This window comes from Anas platyrhynchos, chromosome 19, assembly GCF_047663525.1.
Source record: "Anas platyrhynchos isolate ZD024472 breed Pekin duck chromosome 19, IASCAAS_PekinDuck_T2T, whole genome shotgun sequence".
Taxonomy (NCBI): Eukaryota; Metazoa; Chordata; class Aves; order Anseriformes; family Anatidae; genus Anas; species Anas platyrhynchos.
Genome location: NC_092605.1, coordinates 6330159 through 6346090, shown reverse-complemented (window position 1 = coordinate 6346090; position 15932 = coordinate 6330159). Strand labels below are relative to the sequence as shown.

Sequence of the window (15932 nt, the reverse complement as noted above, 5' to 3'; positions counted from 1 at the left end):
CTCGGGAGAGGCCCCGCCCCTTTCCTCAGGACACGCCCCCTTTCATCAGGCCCCGCCCCTCCCGCCAGGCCCCGCCCCGCCCCCTGCCCGCCGCGGCCGCCGATGGAGGCCGAGGCCGAGGCGCGGCTCCTGCTGCAGGAGGCTCGGGAGAGCATCGAGGCGGCGCGGAGCTACCGCCGGGAGCTGCGGCACCGCCTGGGGGGGCTGCAGCAGGCGCGGCAGCAGGTGCGGGGCCGTGGGGGCGGAGGGGCCGCGGCGGGACGGACCGGGACGGACCGGGCGCTGCCCAGCCGGGCCCTGCCCGCCGGTACCGGGGCCGGCCGTGGCACGGAGCGGGCGGGACCCGCCTTGTCCCAGGGGTGCCCGGCGGGGCGGGGGCAGCCCCCGGGGGCCCGGCTCCTGCAGAGCTACCGGCACCCCGGGGCCCTGCCGCCAGCGCCCCGCTGAGGGAGCCCAGGGGTAACGGGACGGGACCGGGGCGGTCCCGCCGCTCTGGAGCCGGGCCCGGCACGCGGAATCCCGCTGGAAATCCGCCGGGGGTGCCCGGGGCTGGGGGGCAGGAGCCGTGCCCTGTGAGCTCCTCTCAGCGCCGCTGTGCCGGGAGCTCCTCAGCAGGACGGGCTGCGTGTGCCCGGGCTGGCTGTGCCTGCCCAAACCCAGGCGCTGCAGTCTCAGGGTGTCTCCTGCTAACCCCACACGTACCGACACCAAACCTGTTTGCCTTGCTGCTGTGGCCGCTTGTCTGTGTCTGTTTCTGCTCTTGCTCTCCGTGCCCATGACCACACGCTGTTTGCCCACAGAGAAGCAGCCACACGACACCCACACAAGGGTTCCCCCAGTCCCTAAGTGCCGAGTGCCTTAGGCTGGGGCTCAGGTAGCAGAAGTTTCGTTGCTTGGGGACCAGTGGGTGCAGGTGATAGGAAAAGCACTTCAGGGCACTTACACTGTGTCCTCTCCTTTCGGACCGATGGGACAAGATTTCCCAGAGCTTTGTTTCTCTGCGTGCTCAGGACTGTGTATGTCCCAAGCCCCGAGCCTTGTTTGATTTGTATCCACACGTAATGGAGGTAGCGGGCTTAGAGAAGTGGCTGCTCGGCCTTCCTCCACCCCACCCCTGCACAAAGCCGAACACTTCCTTTTTTCTGAAGCATTGAAATAGCAAGAGAAGGGAAACCGAGCTGTGCGGCAGCTGTAGAGGTTCGTGAATATTACTTGAAGAGGAAATTTGTTTTACCTAACCAGAGAACTTCCTGTGTTGGTTGTCTGTAGTTCTAAAGATCTAGAAATTACGTGTAAGGCAGCATGCATGTTGCAGCATTTCCTCGTGTATGTAACTTACACATCTTCATACGAACAACTTTTTTGCCTCTGACTTTTGCAGTGTTAGTTCAAGGGTTTTCAAATGCATTTTCTTCCTTAGAAGTCAGATTCAGTGAGTGTCAATATTTTATGAACACTTGTAGAATTTTCTGTGGCCTGGCTCCTCCAGAATCCAATCAGATTTGCTGTTCACCCCATGCTGTAACCCTGAGCACAGACAAATTCAAAGGTGGTTGTTTGGAAAGGATTGAAAAAAAAGCAGCTTTAGTAGGATCTTATAAATCTAGTGAGGGGATGTGATCTGGAAAAGGGGTTTTATATAGACTTCTGAAAGTCTGCTGTCTCCTCATTCCACCAAGGATTGCTTGTGTGTGATGGCAGAGTGGTGTTTGAATGGAATCCCAACAGTTGTGAGGGCTGGCAGGGCAGGAGGACCTACAAAGCATTCAGACTTTTCAGGCAAGAATTCCTCAAGTGAAGCACAAGTAACCGAAGTTGTATTCAGCTCAAGCCCCAGAAGTTACCTTGATTTGCTGTGCTAATACGCCCTTCCCCTGGTCTGCGCTAGTTTCTTTGCCTCCTTCCCTGCTGTAGGTGTGCTAAATGACTACAGTAGCTTGTTTGTTAGCTGCCTGTGGTCCTTTTTTTAAAGCTGACTTCACACACAGGTGCAGATGAGGTGCTTCAGAACAATAAAAGCCGTGCCTGGTCTTTGCCTTTATCCCGAGTCCTTCTTTCCTGTCACCTGAATTTAGATCAGAGAAAGCGCAACGCTGACCAGAGATGTACTCGAGCAACACTTTAACGATTTAAAAGGGACCCTAAAGAAGCTGTTGGATGAGCGACTGATGTCACTGCTGCAGGAAGTGGATGCTATAGAACAAGAGAGCATCAAACCGCTGGACGAATGCCAGAAGCTAATAGAGCACGGAGTCAGCACTGCTGATGATCTGCTCCAGGAAGGTAAGGCAGGACCCAGTACCCAGCCTTAGTTCTGCCTTCCAGTGTGTCTCTTTTCAAAGTCTTTTCTTAAACGTTCCTGTTAACATCGGCATGTTTGGCTCATTTTGGACTCCTCTCAAATTAAGCGTTAAGAAGAGATTAAAAGTCAGGTAGTCTGAGGAGCTGATCGATTTTTACCTTGTGCTTTAATATTTCATTCCAATCCTAGGATGTATGTGTGTCAGTGCAGCCTTCTCTTAAGGACTGGGAGTATCTGCTTTTGGAAATGTGCCTTGCTGCAGGGGTGTCCTGCACTCCACCACTCTAGAATGAGTTTATCAAGCTGCTTTGAAATAAAATGCATCTCGGGTACCATATAGCAAAATGTCTCTGGTCTTACTAAGTTAGCAACTGAGTCCAGTAGAATTTCAGGTGTGAATAAGCTTTAATGTCTGTCCTCTGTAAGGATAAACTTCATCTGTTGTGGACCAGTAGTTCTCATCATGGAATAAAATCATTTAAAATTTGAATATATCTGTCTTGAAAAGTGACATACTGTGCAGACTGAGTGAGCAAACGTTTGTCCTAACATTTTGGACTCACAGAAAGTTACTTGTAGGCCCCTTCCAACCTGAACTAACATATTTTAAGTTTGTACCCTACTGATGCTAAATACCTAGGCAGAAAGGAATGTCACTCTTGCCTGTTTTCCCCAGACTGGAGAACCTACTGGGAGCATGTCTGAGCCATGAGTATGTTGGCAGTTTCCTTGCATTGTTCTCATGTCTCAACTTTAACTTTCTTTCAACATGATCTCAGTTCTGTGAACTAAAGGGTATTGAGCAGCCTCCCTTGGGTAGGAAATGTACCAGCTTGCACTCAGCTGTGAGCTTAGTGCTTAAAAAACGTGCTGGTTTGGTACTGCTGCGCCTCCTGCTCACAGGAATAGCGACAATATTTAAGGATTAATTTATTGGTTTATTTCCAGCACCACAGCTCAGGGACAGCTGGTAATCACCTTGTTTTTATTTTACATCTCAAGTTACTGAATCACAGGGTGGTGACAAAGATCGCCTCTGCCTTCTACAAGTTTCTGTCAGATCTCCTGAGGATATGACTAGCTGCGCATCTCCCATCCCACGGGTCGCTGTTGTCTCTGCACACACACACAGGCACTGCTCAGTCGTGTCGATAAAGTGAGCCGAGATTGCATGAGTCAGAGAGGAGTTAAGCCTCCATGCTTATTAAATCTCTTGCTGCCAATTATGACGTATGCTTTTCATTAGAGATTTGTAATGTTTGTAATTCTCCATTTGGAAAAGAACTGAGCTTGCTTATGTTGTGAATTACCATAAATCAGATAGATGGAGCATACATCCCTGTAAGCTGAAGTGCAGGACACGACTTTATATGGAAAGCTTATAAGAAAACTTCTGTTTATCTCCAGACTTTAATTCATGGATTACTTCATTCATTATGACAATACTGACCACTTACATTGTAGCAAACAGAGCAATGGGTGAAATTATTTTTCGCTTTTAAGCTACTGCTTTTTGATTTTCTGCTCAGTGAAGGTGCTTTACTTTTTTCTTACTTTAAAGCAGATGGAGAAAGGGATTTCTGGCATCCAACCCCAGTTCTGCTGCTGCTTGAGACCTGAGGCAAATTATTACGTGCTATGGATGTGTCTACGGGAAGTTTGAGAGCTTCAGAAGTTGCTAGATAGGCTTTATGTTGTTAACTGTAATTTTATTTTCTAGCTAAGAGTCGAGCAAAGGTGCTGAGAAAGCTTCATGTTTAATTGGCTGTTCGTGTCAGAACTGGTTATTCTTTGAAGCAAAGTATGCCTTACTTGGACATTTTCTCATTAGTAATATTTCTACCATTTGATTCCAGGAGAGAGTGCAGTCCATGGAGATGTGGGACAACAGAACGAAAAACTTTGCAACTTTACAAAAAAAGCTTTACATATTCAGCTAGATAGGTAAGATACTGTCACACTGAGGTGGTTGGAGGCAGTGGCACATGTGCTGCTCCTCTATGGGGATTTTTTCTGCTTTGAAACACAAGTCCTGTCTTCCATTCCTTTAAGAGATTTATCTGAGCTGTTTCTCTCCTGTTTATTTCATAGGCTTTTTTGGGTTTGGCAGCCACAGAATGGAGTAGTTTTCAACCTGCATATGTTCTGTAGAAATACCGGCTGTTTATTTGTCAATGGTGAAACCCCTCCCTGTGGAACAGCCTGTGTTACAGAGTATTTACTGAGAAACAGACAGTTTGGTTAGGGCTGAAATGCTGGGTGTTTTCTGAGCCTTTTAAGTTTGAAATGCACGTGCCAATTTCTGCAGCTGTTCTCTCTTTGCAAAGTTTGTACAGATTCAAGTGCATGGGCAAAACATGAATTTGTAGAGGCTGGCCCCTTTCATTACAGCAAACTCTTCCTTTCTCAGCTTACCAGAAGTGCCCTCCTTGGTTGATGTGCCTTGTTTATCTGCCCAGCTGGATGACTGCCTTCTTACCATACTGAAAAATGAAATATTCAGACATGGAACTGTAGCATCTCGCCCACCTGTACAGTTAGAGGAATTTGTTGAGAAGCCTGGAGGTATTTTAGTCCGATGGTGTAAGGTAGGTAAAATATCCTGGCTGAAAATCATTCAGGCTTTGGCTTTCTTGAAAGAAATTGAAAAATCTCCTTTCATTCTAGATTCTCTGCTGCCTTCAGGGAATAGTGCACTCCAGTGTGTAGTTAAAAACTTCAGAAGATATTTTTATGGTAATGGCCTCGTTTAAAGGCAAGGTAATCTGGTGACGTTGTGGTTGGTGCTGAGGCTTGTGTCTGCCTGACGGTGACACTTCTGCCTCAGACTCTTGCTGCGTGCCCTGCCTCCATGTGCGGGCAGAAAGGGCCAATGCACGAGTGCACCTCTGCCGTGCAGTCTCCTTCCCTGTCTGTGGAAAAGTCGGGAGGAACAGCTGGAAACACTGCTGCCCCTCCTTCCCACGCTTAAACGAGTGCCAGATGCTGGACAAGCAGGCACTGCCTCCTCCACCTTCTCTTCCCACTAAACAAATAGCAGAGAGTAATCCACCTGTGCTGCTGTTGTACAAACACGACCAAAGATCCCTGGTGTGTTTCTGACAGATGTGATTCACACAAAGCCATTCATGCTGTGGAACCACGTGCTGCTTTTGTGTGGCAGCAATGGCTAAATGCTGTTGTTGAGACTGAACCTCATTGCTGGGGTGGTGCTTTGGTTCGGTTTGAAGACGCTTTAGCAGACCCAGGATTATCATCCAGAGGAGGCTGAACCTGTTCTGTTAGGCTTTTACACCTAAACACGTTTGTGTTCTTAGGGAAATAGAGTGGATGGAAAGAGAAAATATTTTAATATTGGCATTAGCTACTCAAGGAGTCTCTCTTTGATATACAAGAACTATTTTTGAGTAAACCATTGCTATGTTCTGATGTGGTTTAGTCATTGTTGGACAGCTCTACATTCCTTGGCAGCACGAAACAAACTTTTGTTTTTCTAGCAACAGCCAGGCATTCGTCACCTTACCTTGTAAAGGATGTGGATTCAGAGTGTGAAAGAACAGGCACGATTGTAACACGTAGTCTCATTTTTCTGTGTTATAAAGAGTTCCTGAATTTGGTCATGTTTGAGTGATAGTAGTTTTTGGGGGGGGGGGGGGAAAAACACTCTTTTGACTTAGAGATATCAAAGAATTGGAAGTTTTTCCCTGGAACGGATTATGAAGGATAACGGTGAACTCTTCTTGCTGTTAAAAGTTGGCACTGAATTTTGTCTCCAAATTTGTCTTCAGCTTTTGCTTAAGGATCTTGTTATGTCTCTGCTAGACTGATAAGCTCTGCGTTGTTCCTTCTGTAGCTACTTCTAAGCTGTGATCAAATTCTTTTTTTATTAGTTGTTTTGGAGACTGATTTTATTTTCTATAAGGCGTGCTTTCTGCTCTTTAATTCCTTGTGACCCTGAATTGCCTCTGCTGACGGCCTGCAATATGACCCTAATGTGTGCTGCTTCAGAGGTGGAAGGCAAAAAAAGGGCAGGGTCACACATTAATTACATATTAATGTAATACGTGTTTCTCTAGGTGGACGATGACTTCGTACCACAAGATTACAGACTGCAATATCGTAAGAGCACTGCCAGTCACTTTGAAGATGTGTATGTTGGCTCAGAGACAGAGTTCATAGTACTGCACATTGATCCTAATGTTGATTACCAGTTCAGAGTCTGTGCCCGAGGAGATGGACGGCAAGAGTGGAGTCCATGGAGTGTTCCTCAGATCGGCCGCACCACGCTAGTGCCCCATGGTACTGTTTCCTTGCTGTTCGTCTTCATCTTAATTCCGTCGTCAGCATAGTGCTCCTGAAGGTCCATAGCTGAATGGAGCTGCTTTTTGTGCAGTGGTGGGGTTTCCTTACCTATGATACAGGTGTGATGTATGATGAGCTATCTGTTCTTTCATACTAGAAGTTATTCTTTGCTGAACTTGGATTTCAGCTTGGTAGTGTGAGAGGCAGTGAGCTGTTCCAGCAGGCAGCTTAGTGGTTAACCTTGGAAACCATCTCTGAGACAGTGCTTGCAGGCCAGAAGTCAAGATTTTTTTCCCCTTGTCTCCACCCTTCCTAAAATTTTTTTGATGACCAAGTTATCTTGTATTGAGAGAGAAAACCTCAATTTCATCTTCACTTTCAATTTTGTAAATGCAGTGGGTAACAGGTTTTCTTTTGCCTGCGAGATGACTTCACAGGGATTGCAGCACAGAGTAAACTTCTGGCAAACCCTGTGAGCTGGAAAATACATTCTGTGATTATAAAGGATTTGGAAAAGAAATCTCTCCATCAGAAGAAAGCAAAACCAGCCCCTGTTCTTTACTTAGCTTAAGCTTCATATGAGGTAAACTGAGTGGACATTGCAACTGACTGTATTTTGCACAGACTGTAACTAGTCTAATTGAAGTTCATGCTTCTATTTTTTTTTTTCTTTGAAGAATGGACAACTGGTTTGGAGGGTTACAGCTTGAGCAGTCGAAGAAACATAGCACTTCGAAATGATTCTCAGTCATGTGGTGTGCTCTACTCCAAAGCACCTACTTATTTCTGTGGGCAAACATTAACATTCAGGCAAGTACTTTCTGGATAGCTTTTGTCTGGTGCACCTACTGTGAGCTGAAATTCCTTCTCTTGTTTGTTTTATCTTAATTGTGTGTAAACCCGAGTCATGATACGTGTTTGAATTCTGTATTAGCTCAGACCAAATTAAGATACCATGTCTGTGTGAAGTCTGAACATCTTTCTCATTACTTCTGCTTCCCAACTCTAGGAGAACACCTGATGTTTTTGTAGGACCTGCACCTATCTAGCACAGACTAGAGTGAACTCCTGAGGGAAGGTGAAATATAGCCCATGGTGAGCAAATCTGTGGAACACGGAGTTTTCTGTTGTTTTGTAGCATCTCTTACTGGCTTGCTAGAAGTCAGTGGAGACTTTCCATTGAGTCTTTTTAGCTTTGGGCTAGTGGGTTCTTTTCTTCCCAGACTATCCACATTTTGATGACTTTGGATGGGAAAATGCATGTTTTTTCAAGACAGATAAGGTTTGACAGTCTGGCACCACTGTCTTTAACCTCTGAGATAATTATTGCTCAGCAGACTCCTGGCATTAGAAGGTCTTGATTGGAAAAGATATCTTGTGAAATTCAAGCTTTACATTTGATACAGAATGTAATTAAAAACTTTGGCAGCTCTGCTGCCTGTAGTCATTTTCCCGAGATAACACTGTTTAACTGGGTGTGAGGAACTTCCTTATGGGTTTGTCAGCTGTAGTTACAGACCTCAGAGACTCTGAAGCTTTATTTCATCTTTCTCTTGGTTAAATAAAACTACTTGATGTACAGTAGGCAACCCCCAAAGATAATTTAAGGGCGTTGTTCATTATACTTTTTGTAACACGGTGTGTCATTTCTCCCTTCCTGATAAATTATCTTGAGATAGTTGTAGCATGAGGATGTATTCAGTTGTCCTGTCTGGGATAGGATAAAAAGACCCAAAGCTTTCATTTGAAATCTGTTGCTAGATGTAACATCTTTTGGCTCAGAAGTGCCTGTGAAATTAAAGGCAGAACTTTGAGGTTTCCCTTGGTTCTGTTTCAGACCAACATCCTTTTATCTTTCTCTATTGGTAACACATGAAAATCTTTAGTAATGTGGACTTCTCTCCAAGATGAGATTGTTTCAGGATGGCAGAGCAGTAACAAGCACGTGTCCTTGAGAACTGTAATGACATGAATGTTACGATTGAAGACAACCTGACAAATCAGTTGTTTTCCTTTTCCAAGGATGGAGAGTAGCTTCCTGTTTCAGAGTGTGTAAGATTTTGCTAAGCTGTGAGATGTAATATTTGGTGCTTGGTTTCTCCATCTGTTGAAACAAAAGTATATTCACAAGGGGATAAGTGGGTTGCAGAGCAAACCAAGTAAGCGAGGTTCACGTTACAGATGTTTGTGAAGCAGCTTTGTATTCTTCCAGTGCATTCAGGACACAGGAATATCTCATCAGTGAAAAGTGAAGCTGTAATAAATGCAGTGCTTTGTATCTGGTTTTAAAAGATAGACTGCTTTAGTTATCCTCTGAGGTAAGGCATTTGGACTAGTTGGAGGAAAAGAGCGTTGCTTTAAGTCAAGACTCGTCCTGTTTCTCTGCAGCCTTCAGGGAGCTGCCCTCAGGAAGGTGACGTTTCTCCCCAGGGACCAGCTCTGCAGCTGTCTCTGAAGTTTCCACTTGCAGTAGGGAGCTACAGCCAGTCTGGGCAGGGTGCTGATTTGAGGACATCCAGCAGAGGCAGTGTGAAGATTGGGCTGCCAGGAGCCTACCACAACTCTCCTTAAAGCTATTAAAAGGAAGCGTGTGTGATCACCCATAGATTTACTTCTCTGAGACAAATGGAAACTGGTGGTGGTTGAACTGTTTCAGTGTGTGTATGCAGTGACTGGGGCAAAGTCATTTGCTCTGCAGCACTGGAAGCAGTGAAGGGGATTTGAATGGTGTTCCACTGAGCATTGTTCCTACCATGTAAACAAATTTTAAGTCCTCAAAGATCATAAAGGCTGGAAAACTTTGTTAATGTTGTAGGAAAGATCGGTCCAGTAAAGCAAAGCTTAGGAAGCTGTGTAGTGATGCTCTGTACTGTTCTTGAGCTGGCTATTTATTTATCACTGTAAAAACAAAACCAGGTAAGGAGAGGAATGGTGATCTATGCCATATCCTGGCCTCCTTTCCCATGCGAGGGAGGGAAGGCCACGGGGGAACTGTGTGGTTGGCCCTTGTCTTGGGCAATCGTGTTGTGCTTCCTCTTTATGGTGTAAGGAAGGTTTGGGTCTTTCCTACTTGGTATTGGCTCTCTAGGGGTTAAGGATGGTGGTGTAGTGATGCTGGAAAGCCTGGATGTGATGAATACAGAAGTGCATGATGCAAATATGGCCTCAGCCGGGATTCACTGAGAGAGCTGAACCTAAACAGTTCAGTTGGTCCTAGACTGGCTGCTGTGTAAACGATCCCAGTCTGGGGGTACCATTGCTCCTACCTCACAGTATTTGCTGTCCTGCTGCTTCTGTCATCGTTTTTTCTTTCTGCTGCTGCTGATCCAGGTTACTCTCACAGTGCTCTGCAGAAAAGGGTGTACAAAAATGAGTAAGTGTGGGTGCAGATTGATAGGATAGAATTCTTACTTTTTAATGGGTCTATAACTATGCCTTTTTTCTTTTTTTCTTGTCGTTTGTGGGTTGGAAGTAAGTGTTTGTACTGACAGAAATCTCAAGAAAAGCTCCTTTAACTAGGGATGGAATGAATTAACATTACCTTGTGCACAAAGGCTTTGCTGTTTATAATATAGCTGTTTATAAAACTTCACCAGTAACTCAGAGTTTAAAATCTAGATTAGGGTACAAAAATTAATTCAATTTCTCATTTGAAGTTGTTTTGGGAAAGCATTGTGGATCATTTCCAAATTAAAAGATTCTTGGATATTTTAACTTTTAATTTTGTTTTGCTTTACAGCACAAGGCTCTTGCTATCTTAGTGATATTCCCAGGAGACTGAAAAACAGAGTGCAGCAGTAAAACATGGTTCCAATTTTATCTTCCCTGTTTGTCTTGACAGAGTTAACTCATTGTGTGCCAGCCTACTGCCCAGTTTAATTTTCAGTTCTTAAAAGCTTCTGCTTGAGGTTTTCTGTTGTTTGACAACAACTGAGGATCAGCGCTTCTCCCTCTCTTAAACTGTACAGAAAATAACCATCACTTTACTTCCTAGAAAAGACCAGTTGAGTTTCCTGAGTCACTCAGACTCTCCCAAAACTATGGTTTAGCACCTTTCAGAAAAGGCAGTACATGAGAAAAGACCCAGAGACAGAAGCACCCTTACTCAGCTGCAAGAGCCCAATGAATTTGGTGAAAGCCCTGGAGCACAGTGCAGAAGTCTTACATGACAGGGTGTTACTGGGAATTTCATTGTATGCTTTTGTGTAAAGCTTCAGGGTTTGACCTGACTTTTTGCTTGGTAGAATTGAAACCGTGGGACAGCCAGACAGACGAGACAGCCTGGGAGTGTGTGTGGAGCAGCAGAATGGCTACGATTCTTTGCAGCGGGACAAGGCTGTGTGTATTAGCACAAATGGTGAGTCAATCACGTAACTGAAGAATGTGATTTTTTTTCCCCCAAATACTGCAGTCCCTAGTCCTTTTTATCCCTGGATAATACACAAGCAACTTCACCCATGTTGTGTGTACGCTGCTCATGCAGTTACCATCTTTGGTGAGATCATGGAGCTCCTGCATGCAGTTACTGCAACCTATTTGATGTGACAAAAAGCAATGTGACAGGATTGCCTTTCGTTTCTACTTGCCTGCCAAACACAGGCAGCCTTGCATGTTGGTATGTATAGAAAATGAGAAATAATGTTTGATACCTTGACTGTTTCAGGGGCAGTGTTTGTAAACGGAAAAGAGATGACAAACCAACTGCCTGCTGTTACTTCTGGATCAACTGTGACATTTGACATGGAAGTTGTGCAGTTAGGACCTTCCAGCAATGAGGGAGGAAACTTCAAGCTTAGAGTAACCATTAGCTCTAACAACAGGGAAGTGGTCTTTGACTGGGTACTGGATCAGTGCTGTGTCTCTCTGTATTTTGGATGTTCGTTTTCATACCCAGGTTGGAAAGTTCTGGTGTTTTAGCAGCTCATGTGAGTGAAGGGATTCTTGTTCTTGCTATACTCTGTAATGTTAAAAGCTGGGTTTCCAGCTGTTTGATACCAACAATCTTTATACTACTTGAACTCCGCTATATTGTACTTCCTACTGGATTCATTTCAAAAAAAGTTGTGAAACATTGGGTTTTTTACTCTGGAAAAAGCAAAACAGGCATTGGTGTAGACATTAATTTAAGCAAGTCCATAAGACTTTACCCTTTTTTTTTTTTTCCTCCAGACTTGAGTTTTGTCAGTATTTTGTTGTACTCTAGTCTCAGGGTACGCTTATTGTATGAAATTAACTTTGCTTAATGCTGCTGTTCTGTGAAATAAGCCTATAAACGTTAGGGGGTTGGAGGTAATGGACCAAAGCTTTATTTATACCACTCATAAAAAGAGCAAAGTATTTAGAGCAGTGATGCCTTGCTATGCTTCCTTGTACGCAATGCTGCCTTAATAATATGAACGGATAGTGGGTTCTGCATGCAACCACAGTTTCTTCCATGCACGGTACTGTTCATTTCCCCCAAAACGAGGATGTCTGAGCCATGGTGTTTGTTCAGATATGTACCCAGTCTGTTAAATGACTTGGTTTTATCTAAGTGCCTTACTTCCATGTATTTCTTGAACTGTTCCCTGTATCTTAGAATAGATTTTTTAGAGTAGTTGCAGGGTGGTGCTTACATCCTCAACTTAATGCTGACACTTGTCTCACATTAGACCAATGCCTACAGCTGGACAGTTACCCTTCTCTGGTCTGAATGTCTTTCCTAGTTATATTTTACTTTGTAGCTGATGTCGAAGTATGACACGTGGATGGCAGCCATGATTCGTCACAGAGCCGTGTTAAGATGCAGAGGCAACTTTCTGCTGTCCCAGCAATAGTGACCTTGAGGTGGTTTTCTGCTGTACAGGACTCCTAGTAATCCCAGCTGTTCACTCATACTATTACAGGGGAGTGCAAGGCCTCCCCTGCTGCAGGTGCAGCCACTGCAGCCAGCTGAGGCCACAAACAGTGGCGTGCTGTCTGAGCAAGCTGGGACTGCACCTGGAGGTGCAAGTTAGGAGGTAACAGAGAAGGGCCTAAGGCAGGCACCGCTGGTACAGATTTAACCTGTGGCAGTCAAAGCAGCGTACAGTGTGGTGCTAGTTTAACTCTCTTCTCACTGTAGTAGGATGGGATAAAAAATTACTAGGCATTAATTTAAAATTTACATAAATTTACCAGTATTTCCCTTAAGAGGGGAATAAGATTTATAATAAACTTGTCACATGGACTATTCCTGGTCAAAAGATTAAACTGCATTTATTCTTTAAAGTAATACTCATTGAGGACCTTAAAAAAGGTTTTCATTGCATTAAGTTCTATTAAAAATATACATTTCAACATGTTAGAGGGGCAAGTTCTTTTTATAAAACCTAGACAATCACCCTGCCCTTTTTCACCACTTTCAACATACTATATTATCCCTTTATGCTAGCATAAGTTTAATTACAGTGTATTAATACCCCCCCCATTCAAATTGTCAGTACAAAAATGAGTTGTCCTGCCTGCATTTTGCCCCAAGCATTGGTAGTAGGGGTACATGAATTTCAGAAGATATTATTACAGCTGATGATATTACCATTTACAAGAAAAAAAATGAAGTTTCAGAGGAATTGAAAGAACATATAGAATTAATTAGAATGTATTATAAAACATGAAGGAAGGAGGAAAGACTGGACACCCACAGGTTTATTATTCTTCTGTGCTAGCAAGGAAATAGCTGCAGCATTCTCAGTTAATCAAGTGTAACTATTTTACTTTTAGCATATCCTATACTTCGAGTTCCTTTGAATTATTGTGACGAGTGTTGTCAAAATCGTGCTGTCTCCCAGCTGTCACATCTTGAATACAGTTCTTATGCTATAGCTGTGAAAGTCAAGTAGATGATCAAACTGTCAGTTGTGTTTAGGGGATCAGGCTGGCACTCCAGCCAGCAGCCAACTTGAATCTTGCTCCAATTAGTAGTGCTGGTAATTTTAATAGTAAGACTTCAGGTGTCAGGTACTAGTTGTAACTCAGTACTTTTACTGTATGGAAGTTAAAATAGTGAATATCTACATTTCTGAGGAATAAGCAGCTCAGGTACCTCTTCACCTGCTTTTGGAGGGCCTAGTCAGACTTGATTCTGCAGGATATTTACCAGCTTAATAGATCATGAAACTTAAGTCTTGAATTCAGGTACTTCCACAGATGGTAATGCCTCGTCAGTTTGTTCTGCATATACACAGAAAGCAGCTTAAGATGACTGTGAAGGGCTACCCAGGAGGCCCCTACTGTTCCCCTTGAGAGCTGAGGATGGCAATAGACTATATGGTTCTTCTGACCTAAATTTTTAAGTTGCATCTTGAACAGGGCCAGGTTGCCAATTTTGTATTTCTAACTGAACGTAAGACTAGCTGCCCAGATCACAAATTAGGTACTGTACAACCACCTCTTAGGAACAGCGTATCTCAAGCCTGGGAGGGGTGAAGAATCTCAGGGCAAGACCTGAGTAAGAAAACAAGGTATCTAAAGAACCAACATAAGCTTGGATTAAAAAAAGGGTTAAGTTCCATTCTTTCACAGCGGCATTCAGCTAGATAGAAGACTTGGCACATCCTTTACAGTTTTTCACCTCTAGCTATTGGAGCCTTGCAAGGCTCTAAGAGCGTTAACTGCCTATGAAATCCTGAAAGTTGTTTTCTGAAGCTAGTACATTCTCTTACCTCAAAACTGAGACATTTGTGTCAAGTGAAATTTGTTTTTTTAATAAAGTTTTATCCCACAGCTGTGTATGTTGTAGTAAATTGTTGATTGGGGCATAAAAGTGGGCACCACTGAGTTCACCTAACAAGAACATAAATGCATTCTGTAGCACTGCATCTGTCTTAGCAAGAGCTCCTCAATTTTTTCCTCATTTTCATCTTGTTTCTTATAAGTCCTGTATATTATTTGAGCAATTGTTTACTTTCATGTAGTTTAGATCTAAACTGACATCTCTTGCAAAAATATTTTTCTTGCTTTATTAGTGAAAGCATTTCTCACTACTTCCCTCAATATTCAATCTTACTAACATGTCTTTAGTTTACTGCTTACATTTCCTTAGTTACATTAAATGTTGCAAATCTTCAAAGTAGATTTTGGCTACCATTACCAATAACCAAGAAGCGGGTATTTAATCCCCTTCAAGTTAGGTCCATATTGAACTAAAAGTTTTTCTTACTCTCTTAGTTCTCTTTTATCTGCAGCCTACTCCCTTTCTTTGGGTCTTTAAATGGAACATAACTCATGAAACCAGTAACTAAGGTAGTTGTCAGGGTAACTTCCTCTCAAGTACAACATTCACATCGACAACCTACTTCTGAAGTTGTAGAGTATTTGTCCTAGAGTACAGCTTCAGTCTTAAATCAAGCAACTTAGGAACAACGGGTAACGGTCTTGGAAGGGAAGACTTACCTACTTCATCAAAAACTCTTGCTTTCTTGGTTGTGTCAGCATGGAAGAGCAGATTTATAAACGAGCTGGTCTAACAGCAACACGTTTGTCCCAACACTGGTTGATGATGGCACCAAACTGTTCTGTGAATTGAGAAACACTTCATTTTGAACAACATTGTCAAATTTGTCCCCACAGAATGGCTTCTACATTCTCAAAGTAGAAATAAAATTGCTGGTTTTGTTTGTTTTGTTAAATGATTACTTTAACATAGTAAAGAGCACTGTTCAAACTGTGACTGCTCCATTCCAGGCAGTGAATCTCTACCTTCCTACCCCACCTGACAGTATCTCGAGACAAAATGGTAACTACAGTCAAAACGCTCAAAGCAACACACACTTAAAGTTAACAAGTTCATATGACAGTTTTGACTGTGGTATTTAATGCACTGAATTTAACATCAGTCAAAGGTTCCAACTTGGGGTTTACAGACCAGGTGTGTTTAAGTGACCACCAAGTACCATAAAAATCTGCCATGAACATACTGAAGGCTAGATTAGGACTGTGCCAGTTTTAGGAAAAAACGGTATACCAGACAAGCGCAGTACAGTTTACTAAATCTAGCTGTCATTCTGTATTCATTATATGAATTATTTTTAACATGGAAAAAGGTATTCAGCATCAGGTATTCAACAGCCACTGTTCTGCTTTCTGCTGAGCAGTGCAATTCCTTCCTTGCTTCTTTCTGCAGTACCCATCCTCCACAATGCCAGAAGCAGTTTTAAACTGATAGCAATTTAAACTCTGCTCCAAATAAAGTGCATCTCGTAAGATGTTTGAAACATTAATCACTTGTACATAAAAAAGACATGTTTTGTAACTAAAACATTGAGCAATATGCTTCATTCACACAGTTTTTCCTCAGTTACAAAAATGA

The 15932-nt window shown here is 43.3% G+C and overlaps 1 protein-coding gene across 1 annotated transcript; it reads left to right on the top strand.

Annotated features, from left to right (window-relative positions):
- Window positions 1-49: 49 nt before the first annotated feature.
- On the top strand, window positions 50-14347 carry CRLF3 (cytokine receptor like factor 3). The gene is made up of 8 exons (XM_027471416.3): window positions 50-225; window positions 2076-2283; window positions 4159-4246; window positions 4713-4890; window positions 6379-6601; window positions 7282-7414; window positions 10849-10961; window positions 11268-14347. The coding sequence occupies exons 1-8, from the start codon at window positions 103-105 to the stop codon at window positions 11519-11521; spliced, it is 1320 nt and encodes a 439-aa protein (XP_027327217.1). The 5' UTR covers window positions 50-102; the 3' UTR covers window positions 11522-14347.
- Window positions 14348-15932: the final 1585 nt, after the last annotated feature.

What these genes read in the sequence shown, in the direction of transcription:
- CRLF3 (XM_027471416.3), top strand. Translation starts at nt 103, where the DNA reads ATGGAGGCCGAGGCCGAGGCGCGGCTCCTGCTGCAGGAGGCTCGGGAG. An exon ending in TGCAGCAGGCGCGGCAGCAG is followed by an intron (nt 226 to 2,075) that starts GTGCGGGGCCGT and finishes ACCTGAATTTAG; the next exon opens with ATCAGAGAAAGCGCAACGCT. An exon ending in TGTGTGTATTAGCACAAATG is followed by an intron (nt 10,962 to 11,267) that starts GTGAGTCAATCA and finishes TGACTGTTTCAG; the next exon opens with GGGCAGTGTTTGTAAACGGA.